The sequence below is a fragment of the Arabidopsis lyrata genome, assembly GCF_000004255.2.
Source record: "Arabidopsis lyrata subsp. lyrata unplaced genomic scaffold ARALYscaffold_8, whole genome shotgun sequence".
In the NCBI taxonomy this organism is placed as follows: Eukaryota; Viridiplantae; Streptophyta; class Magnoliopsida; order Brassicales; family Brassicaceae; genus Arabidopsis; species Arabidopsis lyrata.
In genome coordinates, this window is record NW_003302548.1 from 3,749,917 (window position 1) to 3,767,013 (window position 17,097).

The 17,097-nt window shown below is 38.0% G+C and overlaps 4 protein-coding genes and 1 pseudogene across 5 annotated transcripts; 3 read left to right on the forward strand and 2 right to left on the reverse strand.

The window, feature by feature from the left end:
- Positions 1-1,414: 1,414 nt before the first annotated feature.
- LOC9301461 (anaphase-promoting complex subunit 11) lies at positions 1,415-2,413 on the forward strand. 2 transcript variants are annotated; one of them, XM_021016328.1, is made up of 3 exons: positions 1,415-1,478; positions 1,767-1,885; positions 2,001-2,413. In XM_021016328.1, the coding sequence occupies exons 1-3, from the start codon at positions 1,420-1,422 to the stop codon at positions 2,114-2,116; spliced, it is 294 nt and encodes a 97-aa protein (XP_020871987.1). In that variant the 5' UTR covers positions 1,415-1,419; the 3' UTR covers positions 2,117-2,413. The 2 variants fall into 2 exon arrangements, with proteins under 2 accessions (XP_020871987.1, XP_020871988.1); XM_021016329.1 differs by lacking the exon at positions 1,415-1,478 and adding an exon at positions 1,485-1,676.
- Positions 2,414-3,001: 588 nt separating this feature from the next.
- LOC9299692 lies at positions 3,002-4,805 on the forward strand. The gene is made up of 3 exons (XM_021025037.1): positions 3,002-3,267; positions 3,407-3,600; positions 3,677-4,805. Exons 1-3 carry the CDS (start codon positions 3,184-3,186, stop codon positions 4,617-4,619), a joined length of 1,221 nt encoding a protein of 406 aa, XP_020880696.1. The 5' UTR covers positions 3,002-3,183; the 3' UTR covers positions 4,620-4,805.
- LOC9299693 (cellulose synthase A catalytic subunit 4 [UDP-forming]) lies at positions 4,797-10,061 on the reverse strand. Its single transcript, XM_021025029.1, has 12 exons — positions 9,714-10,061; positions 9,413-9,602; positions 9,212-9,330; positions 9,041-9,110; positions 8,790-8,946; positions 8,089-8,701; positions 7,879-8,016; positions 7,659-7,784; positions 7,378-7,590; positions 6,620-7,177; positions 5,918-6,268; positions 4,797-5,553 (listed from the first exon to the last, which is right to left on the reverse strand). Exons 1-12 carry the CDS (start codon positions 9,747-9,749, stop codon positions 4,966-4,968), a joined length of 3,159 nt encoding a protein of 1,052 aa, XP_020880688.1. The 5' UTR covers positions 9,750-10,061; the 3' UTR covers positions 4,797-4,965.
- Positions 10,062-10,199: 138 nt separating this feature from the next.
- On the reverse strand, positions 10,200-12,650 carry LOC9301462 (acid phosphatase 1). The gene is made up of 3 exons (XM_002865342.2): positions 12,008-12,650; positions 11,383-11,592; positions 10,200-10,587 (listed from the first exon to the last, which is right to left on the reverse strand). Exons 1-3 carry the CDS (start codon positions 12,436-12,438, stop codon positions 10,410-10,412), a joined length of 819 nt encoding a protein of 272 aa, XP_002865388.1. The 5' UTR covers positions 12,439-12,650; the 3' UTR covers positions 10,200-10,409.
- Positions 12,651-15,787: 3,137 nt separating this feature from the next.
- On the forward strand, positions 15,788-16,205 carry LOC110230187 (annotated as a pseudogene).
- Positions 16,206-17,097: the final 892 nt, after the last annotated feature.

The window sequence follows — 17,097 nt, forward strand, 5'->3', positions numbered from 1 at the left end:
GTTTTTTTCTTGAGACACATAATAATGTTTTCTTTGGTGATGTTTTATTGGTCGTAGACTCGTATAGCAGATGAATATTCCACTTGTCAGTAACTTTTCTAGTCGCCATCGTCAACAAAATGGTTGGCCCTAAGCCCAAATCACCCTAAATCAAATTGTCATCTAAATCAAGCACTAATCAGATAATTATTAATAGAGTAAATTTGTTTATGAGATCCTTATTGGATTTGCCCCCCCCCCCCCCCAAAAAAAAAGAGATCCTTATTGGGCTTAGCCCATATACAGGAGTAATTTGAAGCCCAAAGAGAGGAGAGGAATGTTTCCACCCTAAACCCTATCACTGCAATCATCAACTCAGAGCCGGCGAAGCTTGCCGTTCCTGCCACCGGAGGTAAGCCATATCTCTCTTTCTCATCTTCTTCTCCGATTTCGAACTCCAGATAATAGGTTGATGGGTTTTAGAGATCTATCTCCTTCTCCAAATTCCCGATCCAACAAATCTTACCCAATCACTTCCCAAAACGAGTACTCTCGATTGGTTTGATAGCGTGACTGGGATTTCAAGTATTGAGGTGAATTTTGTTTCTGGGTTTAGCTAATTTTGTTTGGTCTTGGTTCGAGCAATTTTCAGAGTACCCATCTCGATTTCTCTTTATTCCTTGTTGCAAAAATGTCAAATCTTTTGTGTGTCTCATGTTGAGGAAAAGCTGCACACAAAGTGTTTGTCAAAATGCCACAACGAAACTGATTTAATATTCCAGATTAAATTATTTCTAGTATTGCCTGTGTAGTTAGTGATCGGTCAAATACAGGGGCAATGTCTACAGAGACATGTTTCGTCTATATCTTGTGCATTGTAGAAAAGCTATAGTTGCTCGTTGACACTGCAACTATAATGACAAAATTCTGAAACATATGTTTTCTGCATTTATATTAATAGATGTACGTGGTTGACATGAAAACAATTCTTAATTTGTGATGTAATGATGTTGCTCTTATTTGTTTTAGATTATGTACAGGTTTACTGCTGTGATTATGTACATGTTTGCTGCAGTAATTGATACGTAATCTAATCTTTAATAGTGGAGGTGTTTTTATGACGAAATGGATTGTTCCAATGTTACCTCAATCTTCAACATGTCCATATATATATTTTATATATTCAACCTCTTTTGATTCAGGTCTACTATATGTCTCTGTTTTTGTTTTGAGATTTTTTTGACTTTATTTTTGTAGAGTAAAGAGGCTGAAAGAAAGCTTTATGTTGTTTTCGTTTTGTTTTTGTGGTATGGTTTAATGAGATAGTAATTTTTTTTCCTAAGTTCTAAGACTTACCTTGAGTTTTTGTTTGTGTAGTCTTTTGTTAGAAGTGTCTAATTTTAGGGTCTGTAACCATCTTTAGGCTTATTGACAGGGTTTATGAAACTGATTAAAGATTTTGTTTATTCAGGAGGAAACCATGAAAGTCAAGATCTTGCGTATCCTTTTGTGGCTTCATCTTCTTAGCTTTCTGTGGGGAAGTTTATTTTAGACTGCGTTAGGTTGCAGCTTATGAACTAGACTAGGGTTGTTCTAAATGGCTGCATTTCCGATTTGTTGCACAAGTAAAAGAAGAAAATGAAATTGTTGCCTTGACTTTCTATGCTACTTCTGTCCTGCATACCCAAAAAGACAGAGTAAGTTTCTCGTTCCTGTAGCTTTAACACATAAGCTCTCGCCATGCGGCGTTGCTTTCCATTTTAACTGATTGTTTCTCCTGGGAATAGATGGCATGCAGTTGCTTCATGGACATGGGATGCTCAAGACGAAACATGTGGGATATGTCGGATGGCTTTTGATGGTTGTTGTCCTGATTGCAAACTTCCTGGAGATGATTGCCCTCTAAGTAAAGTTCTCTGCTTTCATGTCTTCACTTTTATATATGTTGCTTAGTACACACACACACACTATTTCTCTTGCTTACTGAAACATTTCTACTTATTGTATTGGTGTTTTGGCAGTTTGGGGAGCTTGCAATCACGCGTTTCATCTTCACTGTATATTGAAATGGGTGAATTCACAGACGAGTCAAGCTCATTGCCCAATGTGCAGAAGAGAATGGCAGTTCAAAGAGTAAGCAAGTTATGAGGAGGATTAGTCTGAAGCTCTCATCATGTAGGATGTTTTGGAATGATCTCTTGGAGTTGTATTTGGACCATTAGTGTTGAGTTTTGATCGTCTGGTGAAAAGCCAGAGAAAGCTTTAGGAATGTTTTTGAAGCTTTTCCTTAGTTTGATTGCTTGGAAAAATCATAGATCAAGCAACTTTCTGTGAGCTATCATCATCTATGATCTTTGTTAATTTGTAGTTAGATTTCTTTCTTTTTTGCCTTGGTTTAGTATATGTTTGATTCTTAGTTATTTTTTCATTAGTATATTAAAACGCAAAACAATATACATTTGAATATACGTTGATGAATCGACCGTTTGGTTAGTGACTCGTAACTTTCAGAAAACTCGGTCCATTATAGATACATAATCTGTAGTTCTGTACTAATCCGCAATAAGGAAAATCTCTAAAGTCTAACATTCAATTGATTTAATTCGATGATACAAATAAGATATAGTATTATCATTTTTCTAATAATTTAATTTGGAGAATACGTCCAAATGTGTTTATAAAGTCCGAAACTAAAAATGATTCTTTGTCCCCATTATTTTTTTTAACATTTCAAATTTCCATCCACTAGATTCAAAATATCATCTTTTTGCCGCCAACGAATCCTACCGTACACGTGTCCCTTCTGTAATCACCTCAATATAAAAAAGTTTACTGGACTTATAATAATTGGGTTTTCAACGGCCCATTATCTCCAATTTAAATAATATTTTCTCTTTATTAATAAAGTAGTGGCCCACATAGCAACGGTCCAATTTCACAGTCTAATCAGACTCGTAACGGTCATCTACTTTTCCCCCTACCCCCTAAATTAATATTTTAATAACCTAAAAATTAAAAAGAGAAAAGACAAAAAAAAAAAAAAACCCTAAATCCCCAAATCCATGAGTACTCTTCTTCTTCTTCTTCTCTCTAGCTCTTCTAAGTAAAAATCATCTCTTTGCAATGTTGACCCGTTGATAAGCTCTCGAAGGAATCTATTATCATCAAACTATCTCGTTAGCTCTTTGGAACTGTTAGAAGAGAATGGGTTGCTTACTTGGTTGCTTTGGTCGTCGGAAGAATCGTCGCCGTCAAAGACGTCGAGAATCTTTCAATCCTCGTTTAAACGTAAGTTTTCTCCGGAAAAAAAATCACATCTTTCGATTCTGTTAGTGATGATTTGCTTCAACTAAGCTAGCTTCAGCTTCAATTTTTGTTGGGTTTTGCTTTATCTGAAGTAATTTTGTTTCTTTCTTTTTGTTTATAGAGAATCTCTGAGGAATCTATAAAGGATGTTCTTTTGAATCTTAGGGTTCCTAATGTTGAACAAGTCCCAAAGTATGCAAAAGATTCAAGTGTTTTGGAAGTCTCTAAAATCTCGGAGGTGTCTCCAAAAGATGATCATCTAAGTGTTGAGCAAGTATCTAAAGTTTCTGTGATTCCGATTACTGATATCTTCTGGTACGTACTTAGAATCATGTTTTTGTGTTTTAGCTAAACAGATTTGACTTATTTGATTCTTTTCTTTAAATTGCAGTGGCAAGGTTGAGGAGAAACAAAGTCCGAGTCCGAGTCCAAATCGTAAGAGAGTGACTTTCGACACCAATGTTACAACATATGAACACATTGTAGTAGGTGAATCTGTTGAGCTCTTTGAGGAGAAGAAAGAAGAGGTGAAGTCGAGGCAGGAGAGCGATATTACTATGTCGAACTCGTCAGGGTCTTATCCTTCAAATCATAGATATCAGAATTGCAGAGAAAGTGATGATGAAGAGGAGGATGTAACAGACTGTGACCAAAGCGATCTTGAGGATATTGATGATGGTGGGCTGCTTGATGAAGACTATTATAATGATGACAATTATGAGGATAAGCTGCATAACTGGGATAAAGTAGTTTATACCGAGGAGATTGTGGATAATGTTATGGATATCAAGAGGATTGAAGAAAAGAGTAATGTCAGTGCTAGAGACAGGAGTGGGTATGTTAACGCAGTACTGAACCCGATCGAGAATCTTTCCCAATGGAAAGCTGTGAAATCCAAAGGAAGAACAACTCAAACACAGCCTCGAAAGGAGAATGCGATAAATGCTTCCTTCAGCTTGGAGCCTCAGGTTGATGAGTTATCATCATCATTCAGCTTGAACCAGAAATCAAGAGATGAAACTAAGAAACAGAGAACTCAAGAAATAGCTGTTGATGCTAGTCTCTCAACTTGGTTATCCACATCACAGACCACGGCCAGCGGATGCAGCAGTGTTGGAACCGCAATGTCTGAGAAGAAGAAATACTCGAAACCGGTTCAAAGCCACGATGAAAGACCTATACTGGGCGCATTAACTGCAGAGGAGATAAAGCAGTTCTCAGCTACGGATTCGCCAAGGAAATCATCGCCAAGTAGAAGCCCTGAATCACCAATAATCGGAACAGTCGGTGGTTATTGGAACAATCACTCAATGGCCACCAGCAAGTACAGTTGAAGCTCTTAAAACTCAAATTCTACAACAGAGAAACAATTCCACACATGTTTGGTTACTAAATTGTGAGTAAAATTTCATTTATTTGTTACTAAATTGCCTTTGTGAAATTATTTTCATCACTCTATTTGTTTGTGTGTGTGTGTGTGTGTTTGGTTGATAACCTAATCGTTGTGTGTGTTTGGTTTACAGAAATTTGTCTATTTATTTCACAAGTGATTTAAAGTATGAATCTTTTTCTCCTTACAAATCCATATAATCCAACAAAGAACACCCAAATCTGAAAAATAGGCCAAGCAAAATGGCTCAAAATAGAGGTCCAAAACGCAAACGCAAATTCGGTTCCTCATTAACAGTCGACGCCACACTGCTTCAGTAACGGACCAGTCTGTTTCGGCAAGAACGGATCGATCCGAACCCAAACCAACGAGAAGATCGAGGCGAGAAGGATAGACCAAAGAACAACGATTGTCGGTGTTCGGTTTTGTCGACCCATCAAACCTTTGAGGAAAGGGTAAAGATGAACAATGACCCAAAACGCGAAAAACAGTTTCCCAAAGAGCGGTCCCCAAGAACCATATCCATTGTTAATAGCGTCAGAAACTCCGGCAACAACGCCAACCATGTTAAGGATGATGAGCGTAGTCGGAGGGATGAGAAGAGTTGTCCATTTGAAGAGGTAAAGATCTCCAAACTCATCAGCTTCGTCGCTGGCTCCTTTTGACGTGACGGTGAAGTTAGTGTCAACACCGAAGAGAACTTTGAGAAGACCTTGAAAAACTGCGAAGAGATGAGCTGAGACTCCACCAATTACCCAGAATTGCTCGTTACGCCAGAGGTCGTTTATGCTCACGCCACTCCACCGGAGCTCTAATATCGCCGTCGCAATGATTGATAGGAACAGAGCTAGGAACCATATGCTTGCGAAATTGTTGATCTGGATCAAAGAAAGCAAATGGGTGTTAAAAAAGTTTGAATCATTTATCTAATTTTTTGACAAATCAAGAACAGTTTTAGAGTGTTAATCTTTATACTTAAGATACTTAATGGGTAAAAGAGTGAATTTGGGGGCAAATCAACAATGTTTAAAAACTTAAGGGGTAAAAGTTCAAACTTTTAGGATTTAAGGGTTAAAAATCAGAAACTAACCGTAAGAATGATGAATTCGTTTTTAACATTTTGACGCAAAAGCAGGAACTTTTATGAAGAGTATGGATGGAAAATGTGAATTTTTAACGATTTATGGATAAAAATGTAGACCTTTAGGAGTTTAAGGGGTAAAAAAGGATCATGAGATTTACCGTAGGAATGATGAACTTGCCGGTGAGAAGACAAACAGCCGGAATAGTACAATAAGCGAGTAGAGGAATAGAAGTGAAAGGATAAACAATTGTGTTGATGTAAGCAAGACGTTCAAGAATCTTGAGTTTGCCTCCCCAAGCATACCACAAAGGACAATGACGACTAAAGAAGATTTCGACGGACCCGAGTGCCCATCTAAGTACTTGGTGCAACCGATCGGATAAATTGATCGGAGCTGATCCTTTGAAAGCTGGCCTTTTAGGCATACAATAAACTGATTTCCAACCTCTACAATGCATCCTGAATCCTGTAAGGATATCTTCCGTGACTGATCCATATATCCATCCAATCTGAAATCAATATTGAAACAAAATCAAGAGTCAAGCACTAATATCCATACTCTAATCATTTTTAAAATAAAAAGTTTGATTTACAAATTGTAAAAATATCATAATTATTTTGTAAAAATCTGAATCTGTATTGACTTATATAATATTTTTACAAAACCATTATGATAAGTAAAATTTGGTTTAGTTGATGAATTCCGTCATTTAAATTCTCGACTCACGGATAAATTAATAAAATGTAAAATAAGGTTAATAATGATAAATTAGTTTTTATTAATCTTGAAATTAATTTTGTTCATTGTTTAAGCAATTCTGCAATATTACCATTAGGACCTATAAATTATGATTATTTACCTCTTTGCCCCATTCAGTCTTCTCTTCATAACCACAGCTAATAACATGAATCGCTTCTTTGATCAACGAGCTCGTGTTCGTCGCCTCCGGCAAACCTCCGTTCTCCATCAACGTCGACGCAATAAACACAGGAGACATCCCAAATCTCTTCTCAAAATTCTTCTGCGACATTAACGACGATTTCTCAAGCTCGTCATATCCTTCAAGTCCTTCTTCAATATCTTCCAAATCAAAAATCGCCTCCGTCGATGATCGTTTTCTACTATAGCTACTCATCGTCGTTGTAGTATCACTCTTCTTCTTGTTCTTCTTCTTTAGTTTCGAGAACAAGCTCTTGATTCCTGATTTCTTCTTTGACGATTCTGATGATTTCGATTTGTGATTACGGTTACCTCCGCCGCAGCAACAGCAAATCCACGACGGCCAACAATCACATGTCATCTTTTTTCTTTTTTCCGATACCGGTGGTTCGTATCCGTATAATGCTGGTCTATTGAATACACATCCTGTTCCTACGTAGACTGGTCCTTGAATTCCATCTAAGCCTCTCATGTTTATCTGCAAGATCGTCGCAAAATTCAGATTTTTACCAAGTGTCAATAGCTCAACTCGTAAAGACTCTCAGACAAAACATAGAGGTCGCCGGTTCAAGTGGCACTAAGGGCCTAGGCCAAAACTTCTTAGTTATTAAAAAAAAAAAAATCAGATTTTAGGGTTTTGAATTTTGAATTTGGGGGTTTTTGATGGTGAAGACTTACATCGAAGAAGACGATGTTTCTGTTAGCGTATCGATCGTTGTGATCGATTCCGTCGAATCTTTGAGGGAATTGAACATAACAAAGCTTTTTACCAAGCTGTGGATCCATTAGAAAGCACATTGATTCTCTTATGGCTTTACTGTTGTTGATGTAATGATCACAGTCAAGATTAAGCATGAATGGAGCATTTGTGAGCACTGCTGAGACTCGAACCTGAAACATCACCGGAAAACAGTTAGATTTGATTTCCGTGAGAGCTTTTGACTGTTTGTTTTGCTTACCATTGCATTCATGGCTCCAGCTTTCTTGTGGTGTGCATAACCAGGACGCTTCTCTCTTGATACATACACGAGGCGTGGCAATTCGTTACCATCAATGTCGAATGCTCCTTCTTTACCGAGATACACCTGAAAAAGTTGAATCAAAGTAGTTGTTTAGATCAAAAGGTGGAACCTTTGATGGTATACTGTAACCGTTGGGGTTTTGAGGTTTTGTCGTTACCTGGATCATCCCGGGATGATCACGAGTGTTGTTCCCAGGCCATGGTGTACCATCTTGCATCACCCAACCTTCTTCAGGCTTCTTCTGAGCTTTAGCCACTAAAGCATTGATCCTCACTTTGAATTCTTCATATTCTCTCTGCAAAACATTGACAAGTAAGTAAAGATCCGTTGTGTGATTTAAAAAAGTAAGAGATCTTTCGTCACTGACCTTCATTGCTCTGCGATCTTTGACGAATGTAGTTTGGACTTTATCCTTTAAGTAATCAATCTTCTCAGAGAAGTAAAACTCTGGAGCTCTTGGCTCAACATTGTACTTCTTGCAAAACGGAACCCATCTCCTTGCAAACTCGGAAGTTTCAGACAATGTATCGAACAGTAGCATTGATGCACCGTCATCAGACACATAGCAGCTAACCTTATTTACTGGGTAATCAACGGATAAGATCGAAAGAATAGTGTTGGCTGTGATTATCGGAGGCTCCTTGAGCGGATCCACCGTACTGACAAACACATCAACCGGTTCAAGCTTGTTCTTTTCGCCATCCCGTTCAAATCTCATAGAGAGACGGTCAAGATAGGTTTCTCGGTTAATTGGAAACCATTTCGGGAACTGATCAAGGATCCAAGAAAGTGCGAACCAGATCTCACAGATGACTGAGATAAGCCAGAGAGGGTATGCGTCTTTTGCTGGTGTCAAGATACGGAAACGGAAGAAGAAAACTAAGATCACAAGACGAAGAACGATCACAATGCGGTAAGGACTGATTTTGCTCGATGAGATTGGGACTTTTCTCCAGAGAGGTTGTCTTGCTTCAGCATCTCTGTAAAAAACAAGAACTCAGTTACTTACGTTTCAAGTCTTTATTACTTGAGATTAAAGAAAGATCAGTTTTTCTTTTTGTTTGTTACAGGTATTCTTCTTCATCATCTTCTTTGTCTTCGTTTGTTTGTTCTCCTTTAGTCACTAAACCTCTCTTCTCTTGCCTCGCTTTCCATTTATCTACTCGTTCTTTCCACTCTGCATCTGTGTAGCCATCTCTTTCAGCTTCAAAGTCTTTCCCCAACACTTCAAATCAAATCACACAGAAACAGGTCACAAAATTTGCGTTTAGACATCTAAAGGTATATATATAAATCGAACATATATTTTCTATTTATACCACTTCCGGTGGAAGAAAAGGCCCGCCCATTTGGACGCCATTGCTGCTTACTATTGTAATCTCCATTTTCCTGCATTACCAAGAAAATACTCAGAATCTTGATTCCATATGGGAAGGAGAGACTATAAAGAAAAGAAAAGAAAAAAAACATGGATCAAAATCATATAGTACCGATCCATAGGCAAAATTCTGGTGAATGGAGGAAGCATCCTGGCGATTCTTGATATTCAACTCATCATCTGAATCATCAGGACCATTGTTTTCTTCATCTCCAACGATTTTCGGAGAGCCTTTAAACAAAACAGTTCACCAATATGAGAGTTAAGCAAGTTATGGATGCTAAAACAAAAAACAGGGTTTAAGTTAATCTACCTTTGTGGCGTTTGTAAATAGTATTGCATTGAGGGCAACATTTGTTACCGTTGCTACGCTCGTATTCATAGCAAGGTTTGCAAACCGGGTAAGCGCACACGTGGCACGCCACAAAAGTCTGGCCATTGTCATTGTCTTTGACCTCATCGCCACAAACTCTACAGATCTTAGCCGGGGATGAATGACGATGCTGCATTCACAAAAAGTACATAACTTTGAGATTTTAATGCGAACCCAAATGAAAGAATTTGGTCAAGAAGGAAACCCAGGTAACATTTTGTTTTGTTTCTTTCTCTCTTACCTCATGGTCAAAGGTGGCCATGGTGTTTGGTTCCATGGCAAGGCAAGCTGAGCTCGAAAGCAGAGTAGAAGGAAGGATATATAGAGAAATGTAAGTGACTATGTGTTTTGATGATTGAAGAGATAAGAGGTAATATAAGGAGAATATGTTTGAATTTGTTGTGAAGAAAACTGAGGTTGTACCAAACTGTGAGGTGAAATTGGGTCTGAGGTTTGTGTCATAAGAAAGCTTCAAGAGACAGCAACAAGATTTGGTGGAAGAAGGAGACAGCTCAGTGTAGTCAGTGTTTTTATATATTTATTTGCTTGAGCTTCCAACTTCTGCTGTTCTTTTTAGTTCTTTAGAATTTGTATAACTTAGAGTAGCTTTCAAGTTACTATGTATTTCTACTTTAGTCTTACTTAATACTTTGATCTTATATCTGAACTTTACCAAATTCAGCAATGTTCTTGAATCTAACTCAATTAGGTAGAGAACTCAGTTAGGTAAAGAAAGACAAAGAGGAGAATATATAACAAAAGCCCAAAATCAATTTCACAAAGGCCCAAAATGGTAATATAAATAAGAAAAATAAACACAAAGATGATCATGGTTCATGGATCATAAGCATTTGAAACGAGGGAGAGAGACAAAAAAAAGACTCAAGAATCAGATTGAAAATCTGATCTTATTGTTTTGTTAGTAAATAAGATTTGATCAGGCGACATAGTAGACGGAGTTAGGGAGCTTGAAGGTTCTCTTGGGAACTGGACAACCTGCGAAGCTGTTCCATTGTGCACCCATTACTCCCCAAACTCTGTAACCAAGACTTGTAAGCCATGACCTCAAATCTGCTTTGTATTGGCTCACACTCTTCTTCTCATCATCTTCTCCCCTGCATTTTTCAGGTTTGATAATTTTATTATACTTGGTTCATTATATTATACCATAATGCTCGAATTATTGTTGTCAATGTACACATTGACAACACTAGTATAATTTATGTTGTGAAATCATATAAAAACACATTGATGACACATTACTAATAATTTATGTCTAATTGGTGGCAATTCACTAGTATAAACTCGATAATTGCCACCAATTAGACATAAATTATTAGTAATGTTTTTATATGATTTCACAACTCTCTCTCTCCTATTTTCGGTCAAACCCATTAATTACTCAAATAAACAAATTAATGACACAATTATAAATTAAATGCTGAAAAATCCAATCTTAAAGACCAAAATCTTAAATAACTTATTGTTTTATTTGATATCATCAATTAATAAACTAAAATAAATATGAATAAAACTGGAAAATCTATCAAAAATAGTATGCATTAAAAACATAAAACAACAACAAATTTAAAACAAAATTTAATTTCTAAAACGACTACTAATTTAAAACAGAGGACATAATAGTTACTATTAGTTACTATGGTTTTACCGATTAGAGGGTTATATCGAATTTTCCCGCCAGTTTGTATTAAATATATAAATTTGGTTTTAGGATTTTGATTTCAATTATGGTCTATAGTTTTTTTTTTGTTTAGAGAATAAATGAACTCAACGGAATGACAAAACCTATCTGAATTGTTGTAGTTTTACTTTTGGTTTGGTGAAATTAGAAGTGTAATTTCGGTTTTACGCGGTTATTAAATATGACTCGAACCTGGGGTAATATATACCTGAGAAGGAGGTTAGACCAGCCGTGGTAACCGGCTTCGATAAGGTTTTCAACGGTGGCAGATCTGAGATACTCTTTACGAGAAGAGATCAAAAAGATCTTGAAACCTCTCTCTCTGATCTCATGGTACAACTTCACCATGTTTGGAACCGCTGGTGCCTTGCCCAACTTTTGCCATTCCTCGAACTTGGTTGTGTTCAGTTGCTCACCACTGTTTCAAATTAATGTAACATTTCAATCCCGGTTTTATTCTAAACCGGATTAAAGCTAACCAGGAAAAAAAATGATAGATCTGAACCAAAATTCAAGCCAATTGTTTTTTATAACCTAATCATTTTTTTTTGTTACAAATATTATTTGGATCTTTTTTTTTTTTTGACATCTTTGGATCGACAAGGCCCGATCCATAGTCAATTCCTACTACGCGGGGTAACGCGACTTAGTAGAGTCGAACTCCGGTGGTGAAGGCGGAGGCAAGTGGACTTAACCATGCACTTGACTAAAGGCACATTTCCTTGGATCTTTAATTTATTATTTTATCAAAAAATGGAACCAAAAACCAAACTAAAATATTGTCAAACCAAACCGAGGTTAATGTAAATATGGTTTAAGTTTAGTTTATTTACCCGAAACAGCCGTTGCTCTTGTGGTAAGGAATGGTGGAGAGAAGAGTGTCATCAATGTCAAAGATCCAAGCATCCATGCCATCGCATTTCTTCTTTTCGCAACAAGTTTTTCCGAGGTAGAGGATGGCTTCATCGATGGCTCTCTCCACGTCATCCTCGTATTGAGATGAGGTCATGTACTTTTGGACGAACCATACACATTCCTGTGGCACAACCAAAAAGTCCCTGATGTTGTTAAGCTCCACGTTGACTCTCCAGCTTTCGCAGTATCCGTTTAGGTTTGGTCCTTTCAAAGATGTGAGGCCGGTCTGGCTAGTCTTTGTTGTGGTTGTGGTTCCTTTGAGCTGGTTCAGGATGTTCCAGTCACGAGCTGAGACCATTCCGGTGAAGAGGACAGCGAGAGTTAGCGAGAGAAACAAGGATCTAGCCATGTTGATGATCGATGAAGAAGAGTAGTGGTTTTGGCGATCTGATCTCTAATATGGTTGTGTTTATATAGAGTATGTAGAAGTGCAAGTCAACAAAACAAAACAAAAAATGAAGTTTTTTTCTATTAAATTTACTACTAACTATAGCATCACATGGGTTGAATTTTTTAGGAAGAATTCTTTGATATTATATTTCACAAAACATATTTAATGATTTCTGAAAACTCAACAAAACACATAAGTAAATTTTTATGTGTTTTCTCTAAATTACTAGCTTTGTTTCTTACATTTAAAGATAGAATGTCATTAGACATATTGATATTCTAGTACATCTTTCTTGTATCAAATGATTTTTTTTTACGTAATGTTACCAGGAAACTTTCGAATCAAACTTGTCATCAATTTTTTCTTTTGTTATATATAGATGATTATATATATTTTAACTTTAGTTGCACTACGTTAGTTTGTCAATAGCTAACAAATAATTGATTTGCACTTTATCCATATAGAAACAAACAAACGAAGTAAGAATATAATATTTTTAGTCTAACTATTATATATTAAACATTTACAGATAAATCTTATCATGTTCATATGATCAAATGCAAATATACATTAAAATATTTTGGAGATGAATGTGAACGACAGCACATTTTCACATAGATATAGAATAAATCTAGAGTTGGAGGAGAGTGGGCACCATGTCTTGATGTGATATCGATATAGGCAACTTGAAGGAATGAGGTGAGAAACATCCATTCCAGCTCATGCAATTTAATATAATCAACCGTATTGGTTGTCTGAATAAATGTCTTCTTTAGCTAATTTATACTCGGAATATGATCAATTCTATTAAAAAAGATATAAATAAGTATATATATATATATATATATATATATATATATATATATATATATCAAACCAATCAACAATGTTGTAGACCATGCTCATCCAAAAGTTGATGGAATAATGTAAATACGATCGGAAGAAGAAAAAAATGAGTCGATTTTTATTTAATTTTTTGGTTGTCATAACACAAAAGTATTTCCTAATGTCATTTGAACAATAATGATGGTTGGAAGTCATTTTCACACAACTATTGTTGGATAATTCCAACTAACTTGAGGAGCAAGTTATCTCCTTCTAGAAGATGCTAGAAGAGATACAAGAAAGGAAATCCAAGAAAGGAAATCAAGAGAAAATGAAATACAAATAATGTCAAGTTGGACAAGATTTGTAAGTCTTCCTATTCACAATAGGCAAAGAAGAAGCTTGGTTCTAGTATAAATAAGAGCCTTATGAAGAACAAGAGAAGCAGCTCAGCAGGGGAGCTCGTGTAGCTCAAGCGGGGAGCTCGTGTAGCTTAGAGGAGCTCAAGGAGCTCGAGTAGCTCAAGCGGGGAGCTCGTGTAGCTCAGAGGAGCTCAAGGAGCTCGAGTAACTCGTATAGCCGAAGTAGCTCAGAGGGTAGCTCAGAGGTAGCTCAGAGGAGAGCTCGTGAGAGCAGCTCAGAGGGAGCTCGTGAAGGCAGCTCAAGAGGAGAGCTCGTGAAGAAGAAGAGAGAGAGCTTGAGAGAAAGCTCAAAGAGCTTAGTGTAGCTCGGGGAGCTCGAATAGCCCAGGGGAGCTCGAATAGCTCGGGGTGAGCTCAGAACAGCTCGGGGGGAGTTCTGCTACCAGAGGAGCTCCAGCATCCGAAGATGAGAGTTGAGACACGTGGAGGTGTTGAGACAGATCTCATGAGAGTCTAGAGAAAGAGACTCATATAGACTTAGAGTCAGGAGGAGATGTCACAGGTTAGAGGTCTTAAACGCGGCGGAGGAAGCTTTATCAAAGGCTTTTCAAAGCCGCAATATGGGAAGGAGTGATGTTGCGGTATGGCGAGGTAAAGGAGATGTCTTTAAACCTAGGTTTTCTACCAAGGACACATGGAATCACATTAGAACGACTTCAAATCAAGTGGCTTGGCATAAAGGAGTTTGGTTCGCTCACGCGACGCCAAAATTTTCTTTTTGCCTCTGGCTAGCGTTGAAAAACCGTCTATCAACGGGAGACAGAATGCAGGTATGGAACAATGGCGCCACTGTGTCTTGTATCTTCTGCAACGATCCCTTGGAGACTCGTGATCACCTCTTTTTCTCTTGTCATTATACCTCTAAAATATGGAAAGCACTTGCTCAAAAGCTCTTCGGCACAAGGTTCTCTACGGAGTGGCAACAGGTAGTAGATTACATCTCAGAGTCTCAACATGATCGAATCCATAGCTATCTGGCCAGGAACATATTTCAGCTCACAGTTCATACCATTTGGAGAGAGAGGAATCAAGACACCATGGAGATGATCCGCGTCCTGCAACCACACTCATCCGATGGCTTGACAAGCACGTCCGCACCCAACTCTCGGCAATCAAATCACTGGGCGATAGACGTTACGACCAAGCCTTACAAGCATGGTTCGCCGTCCAAGCTTAACGTGGAATGCTCTGTTTTTTTCTCATAACCTCTGTTTCTTCAAAAGCAAAGCTCAATCTTAATCTTCTGTTTTTTATATATTCAAAAACAATGCTGATGTAACAAGTATATTTTTTTCTTGAATATAATTTAACATTTTATTCAAAAAAAAAAAAAAAATAGGGGTAGATAAGTTATATATATGAGAGGCTATGGAGAGTTGTTCCATAAGACCTCAGAGAGGACAGAAGAGAGAGATTTAGTTTTGTGAAGTTTTTAAATCAATAAAGAAAGGTTGTTCTTTAATCTCTTGTTCTCGTGTTGCTGAATCACTTTCTGAATCATTCAGTAACTTAGTCAGGGTAACGTGTTCCTGATTTGAATTGGGCATCAGAGCAGTTAAGATAAGGTGATCTTGATTTGAATTGGTATCAGAGCAAGTCGGCTCTGAACTTTATTTGGTATCAGAGCTTCTGGTTTGAAGACTCTGGACGAAACCTGTGGTATGGCAGAGCTTAGTTTGAAGACTCTGTACAAGTTCAGAACTTAGTTTGAAGACTCTGGACAAGATCTGTGGTGTGTCAGAGCTTAGTTTGAAGACTCTAGACAAGACCAGTGGTACGTGACTCGTAAGCAAGTATGGCAGGCGAGAATCCACAACCACGAACCAAGTTCATTCATATTGTAGCATCCCTGGAGCAAGTTCTTGACCTAAAGCAGATGGGGTTTGAAGACATTGTTGGGAGGTTACTGGAGTATGAAGAACGTGTTGGGGAAGAAACTCAAAGTGAAGATCAAGGACCTCAAACCCTAAACGTGGAGGCAACGGGAAGTTTCAAGAAGGAAACAGAGGCGGTTATAACAAGAAGACGTTATAACAGAGGAAGCTATAACTACGGTGGTTATGGTAGAGGAAGATTTGGAGGTGACAGTTCCGGCAGAGGCATGGGACAAGGAAGGTCCGTCTTGCAATCTCAAGGAGGAGTAACCGGTGATCACAACCAAAAGCAGAATTTATCCAAAGTGATGCGACAAGGCTGGTCAGCATCAAGTTGTTTGGAGATAAGCAAGGCAACATGTCTGCAAGCTGAAGGACTTGCTGAGGGACGTGCTGAAGGACTTGCTATAGGACTCGTTGAAGGACTCGCTGAAGGACTGACTGAATGAATTGCTAATGAATCTACAAGGACATGGCATGATCGGTTAGGTCATATAAGTTTTGGAGTTGATTCGTGGAGAAGATGCTGGAGAAGGACATGAAGAAGATGATGTCATGGAGGATATCACTTAAGACAACCACGAGAATGAGGTTGATGAAGTAGTTCAAGGAGTACCACAGCTGACAAGGTCGGGTCGACAAGTGAATCAACCGCAATACCTTGAAGACTATGTTATGAAGTCCGAAACAGTTTCCGGTTTGTTCCAGAAAAAACTTATGATGAAAGTGAGAGACGAGCCAAGATCAACAAGAACAGGTGGTTCCTTGTTGACATATCGATTGAAGTTTTCGATCGGTACAAAAGGTTTGAAGAGTGTGTAGAGAAGCAAGCCCGCTTGTCCATCAAAACCTTTCGCACCGATAGAGGAGGAGAGTTTATGGAGCTCAATCGATTACGCATAGAGGAGGAATCTCTAGGCGTCTAATGAATATTCGATGTTGCATAGAGGAGGAGTCTCTAAGCATCTAATGGAGTTCAATCGATTACGCATAGAGGAGGAGTCTCTAGGCGTCTAATGAAGATTCTGAATGATATGTGGGGAGAAGCCGAACGTCATTCAAGCTTACTAAAAGCTAAGAAGATCATGAGGCCGCATCTCAAGATGGTAGATGATTGGTCAAGAAGTGTGATCACGAGGCCGCATCTCAAGAAGGTAGATGATTGGTCAATATTGGAGCCAAGCCGGGTTCTAATGATGCTAGAATCAAGTCGGATTCTAGAGAATATCAAACCAAGTTGGGTTATGATATTTGGGTATTCTGTACTAGTCGTTGAAGTAGTACAGAGAGTACTACAGGAAGTTATTCAAGGAGTTGAACAAGAGGTTTGTTCTCAAGGAATACTTCTCGCTGAAGTAGTACATGAAGTAGTACAAGACGTGATTCAAGGAGCAGAACAAGAAGGTTGTGTTCAAGGAATCGTTGAAGTAGTACAAGCACTAGTACAAGAAGTAATTCAAGGAGCAGAACAAGAGGGAGATGCTCAAGGAATGCTT

Excerpts from the sequence above, each read along its gene's own strand:
- LOC9301461 (XM_021016328.1), top strand. The coding sequence starts at position 1,420 with ATGAAACTGATTAAAGATTTTGTTTATTCAGGAGGAAACCATGAAAGT. Across the intron at positions 1,479-1,766 it reads CATGAAAGTCAAGATCTTGC|ATGGCATGCAGTTGCTTCAT; the intron begins GTATCCTTTTGT and ends TCCTGGGAATAG. Across the intron at positions 1,886-2,000 it reads TGGAGATGATTGCCCTCTAA|TTTGGGGAGCTTGCAATCAC; the intron begins GTAAAGTTCTCT and ends GTGTTTTGGCAG.
- LOC9299692 (XM_021025037.1), top strand. The coding sequence starts at position 3,184 with ATGGGTTGCTTACTTGGTTGCTTTGGTCGTCGGAAGAATCGTCGCCGT. Across the intron at positions 3,268-3,406 it reads CTTTCAATCCTCGTTTAAAC|AGAATCTCTGAGGAATCTAT; the intron begins GTAAGTTTTCTC and ends TTTTGTTTATAG. Across the intron at positions 3,601-3,676 it reads CCGATTACTGATATCTTCTG|TGGCAAGGTTGAGGAGAAAC; the intron begins GTACGTACTTAG and ends TTTAAATTGCAG.
- LOC9299693 (XM_021025029.1), bottom strand. The coding sequence starts at position 9,749 with ATGGAACCAAACACCATGGCCACCTTTGACCATGAG. Across the intron at positions 9,111-9,211 it reads AGAATTTTGCCTATGGATCG|GAAAATGGAGATTACAATAG; the intron begins GTACTATATGAT and ends TTGGTAATGCAG. Across the intron at positions 7,178-7,377 it reads GAAACATCGTCTTCTTCGAT|ATAAACATGAGAGGCTTAGA; the intron begins GTAAGTCTTCAC and ends ACGATCTTGCAG.
- LOC9301462 (XM_002865342.2), bottom strand. The coding sequence starts at position 12,438 with ATGGCTAGATCCTTGTTTCTCTCGCTAACTCTCGCTGTCCTCTTCACC. Across the intron at positions 11,593-12,007 it reads AAGAGCAACGGCTGTTTCGG|TGGTGAGCAACTGAACACAA; the intron begins GTAAATAAACTA and ends AATTTGAAACAG. Across the intron at positions 10,588-11,382 it reads TGGTCTAACCTCCTTCTCAG|GGGAGAAGATGATGAGAAGA; the intron begins GTATATATTACC and ends TGAAAAATGCAG.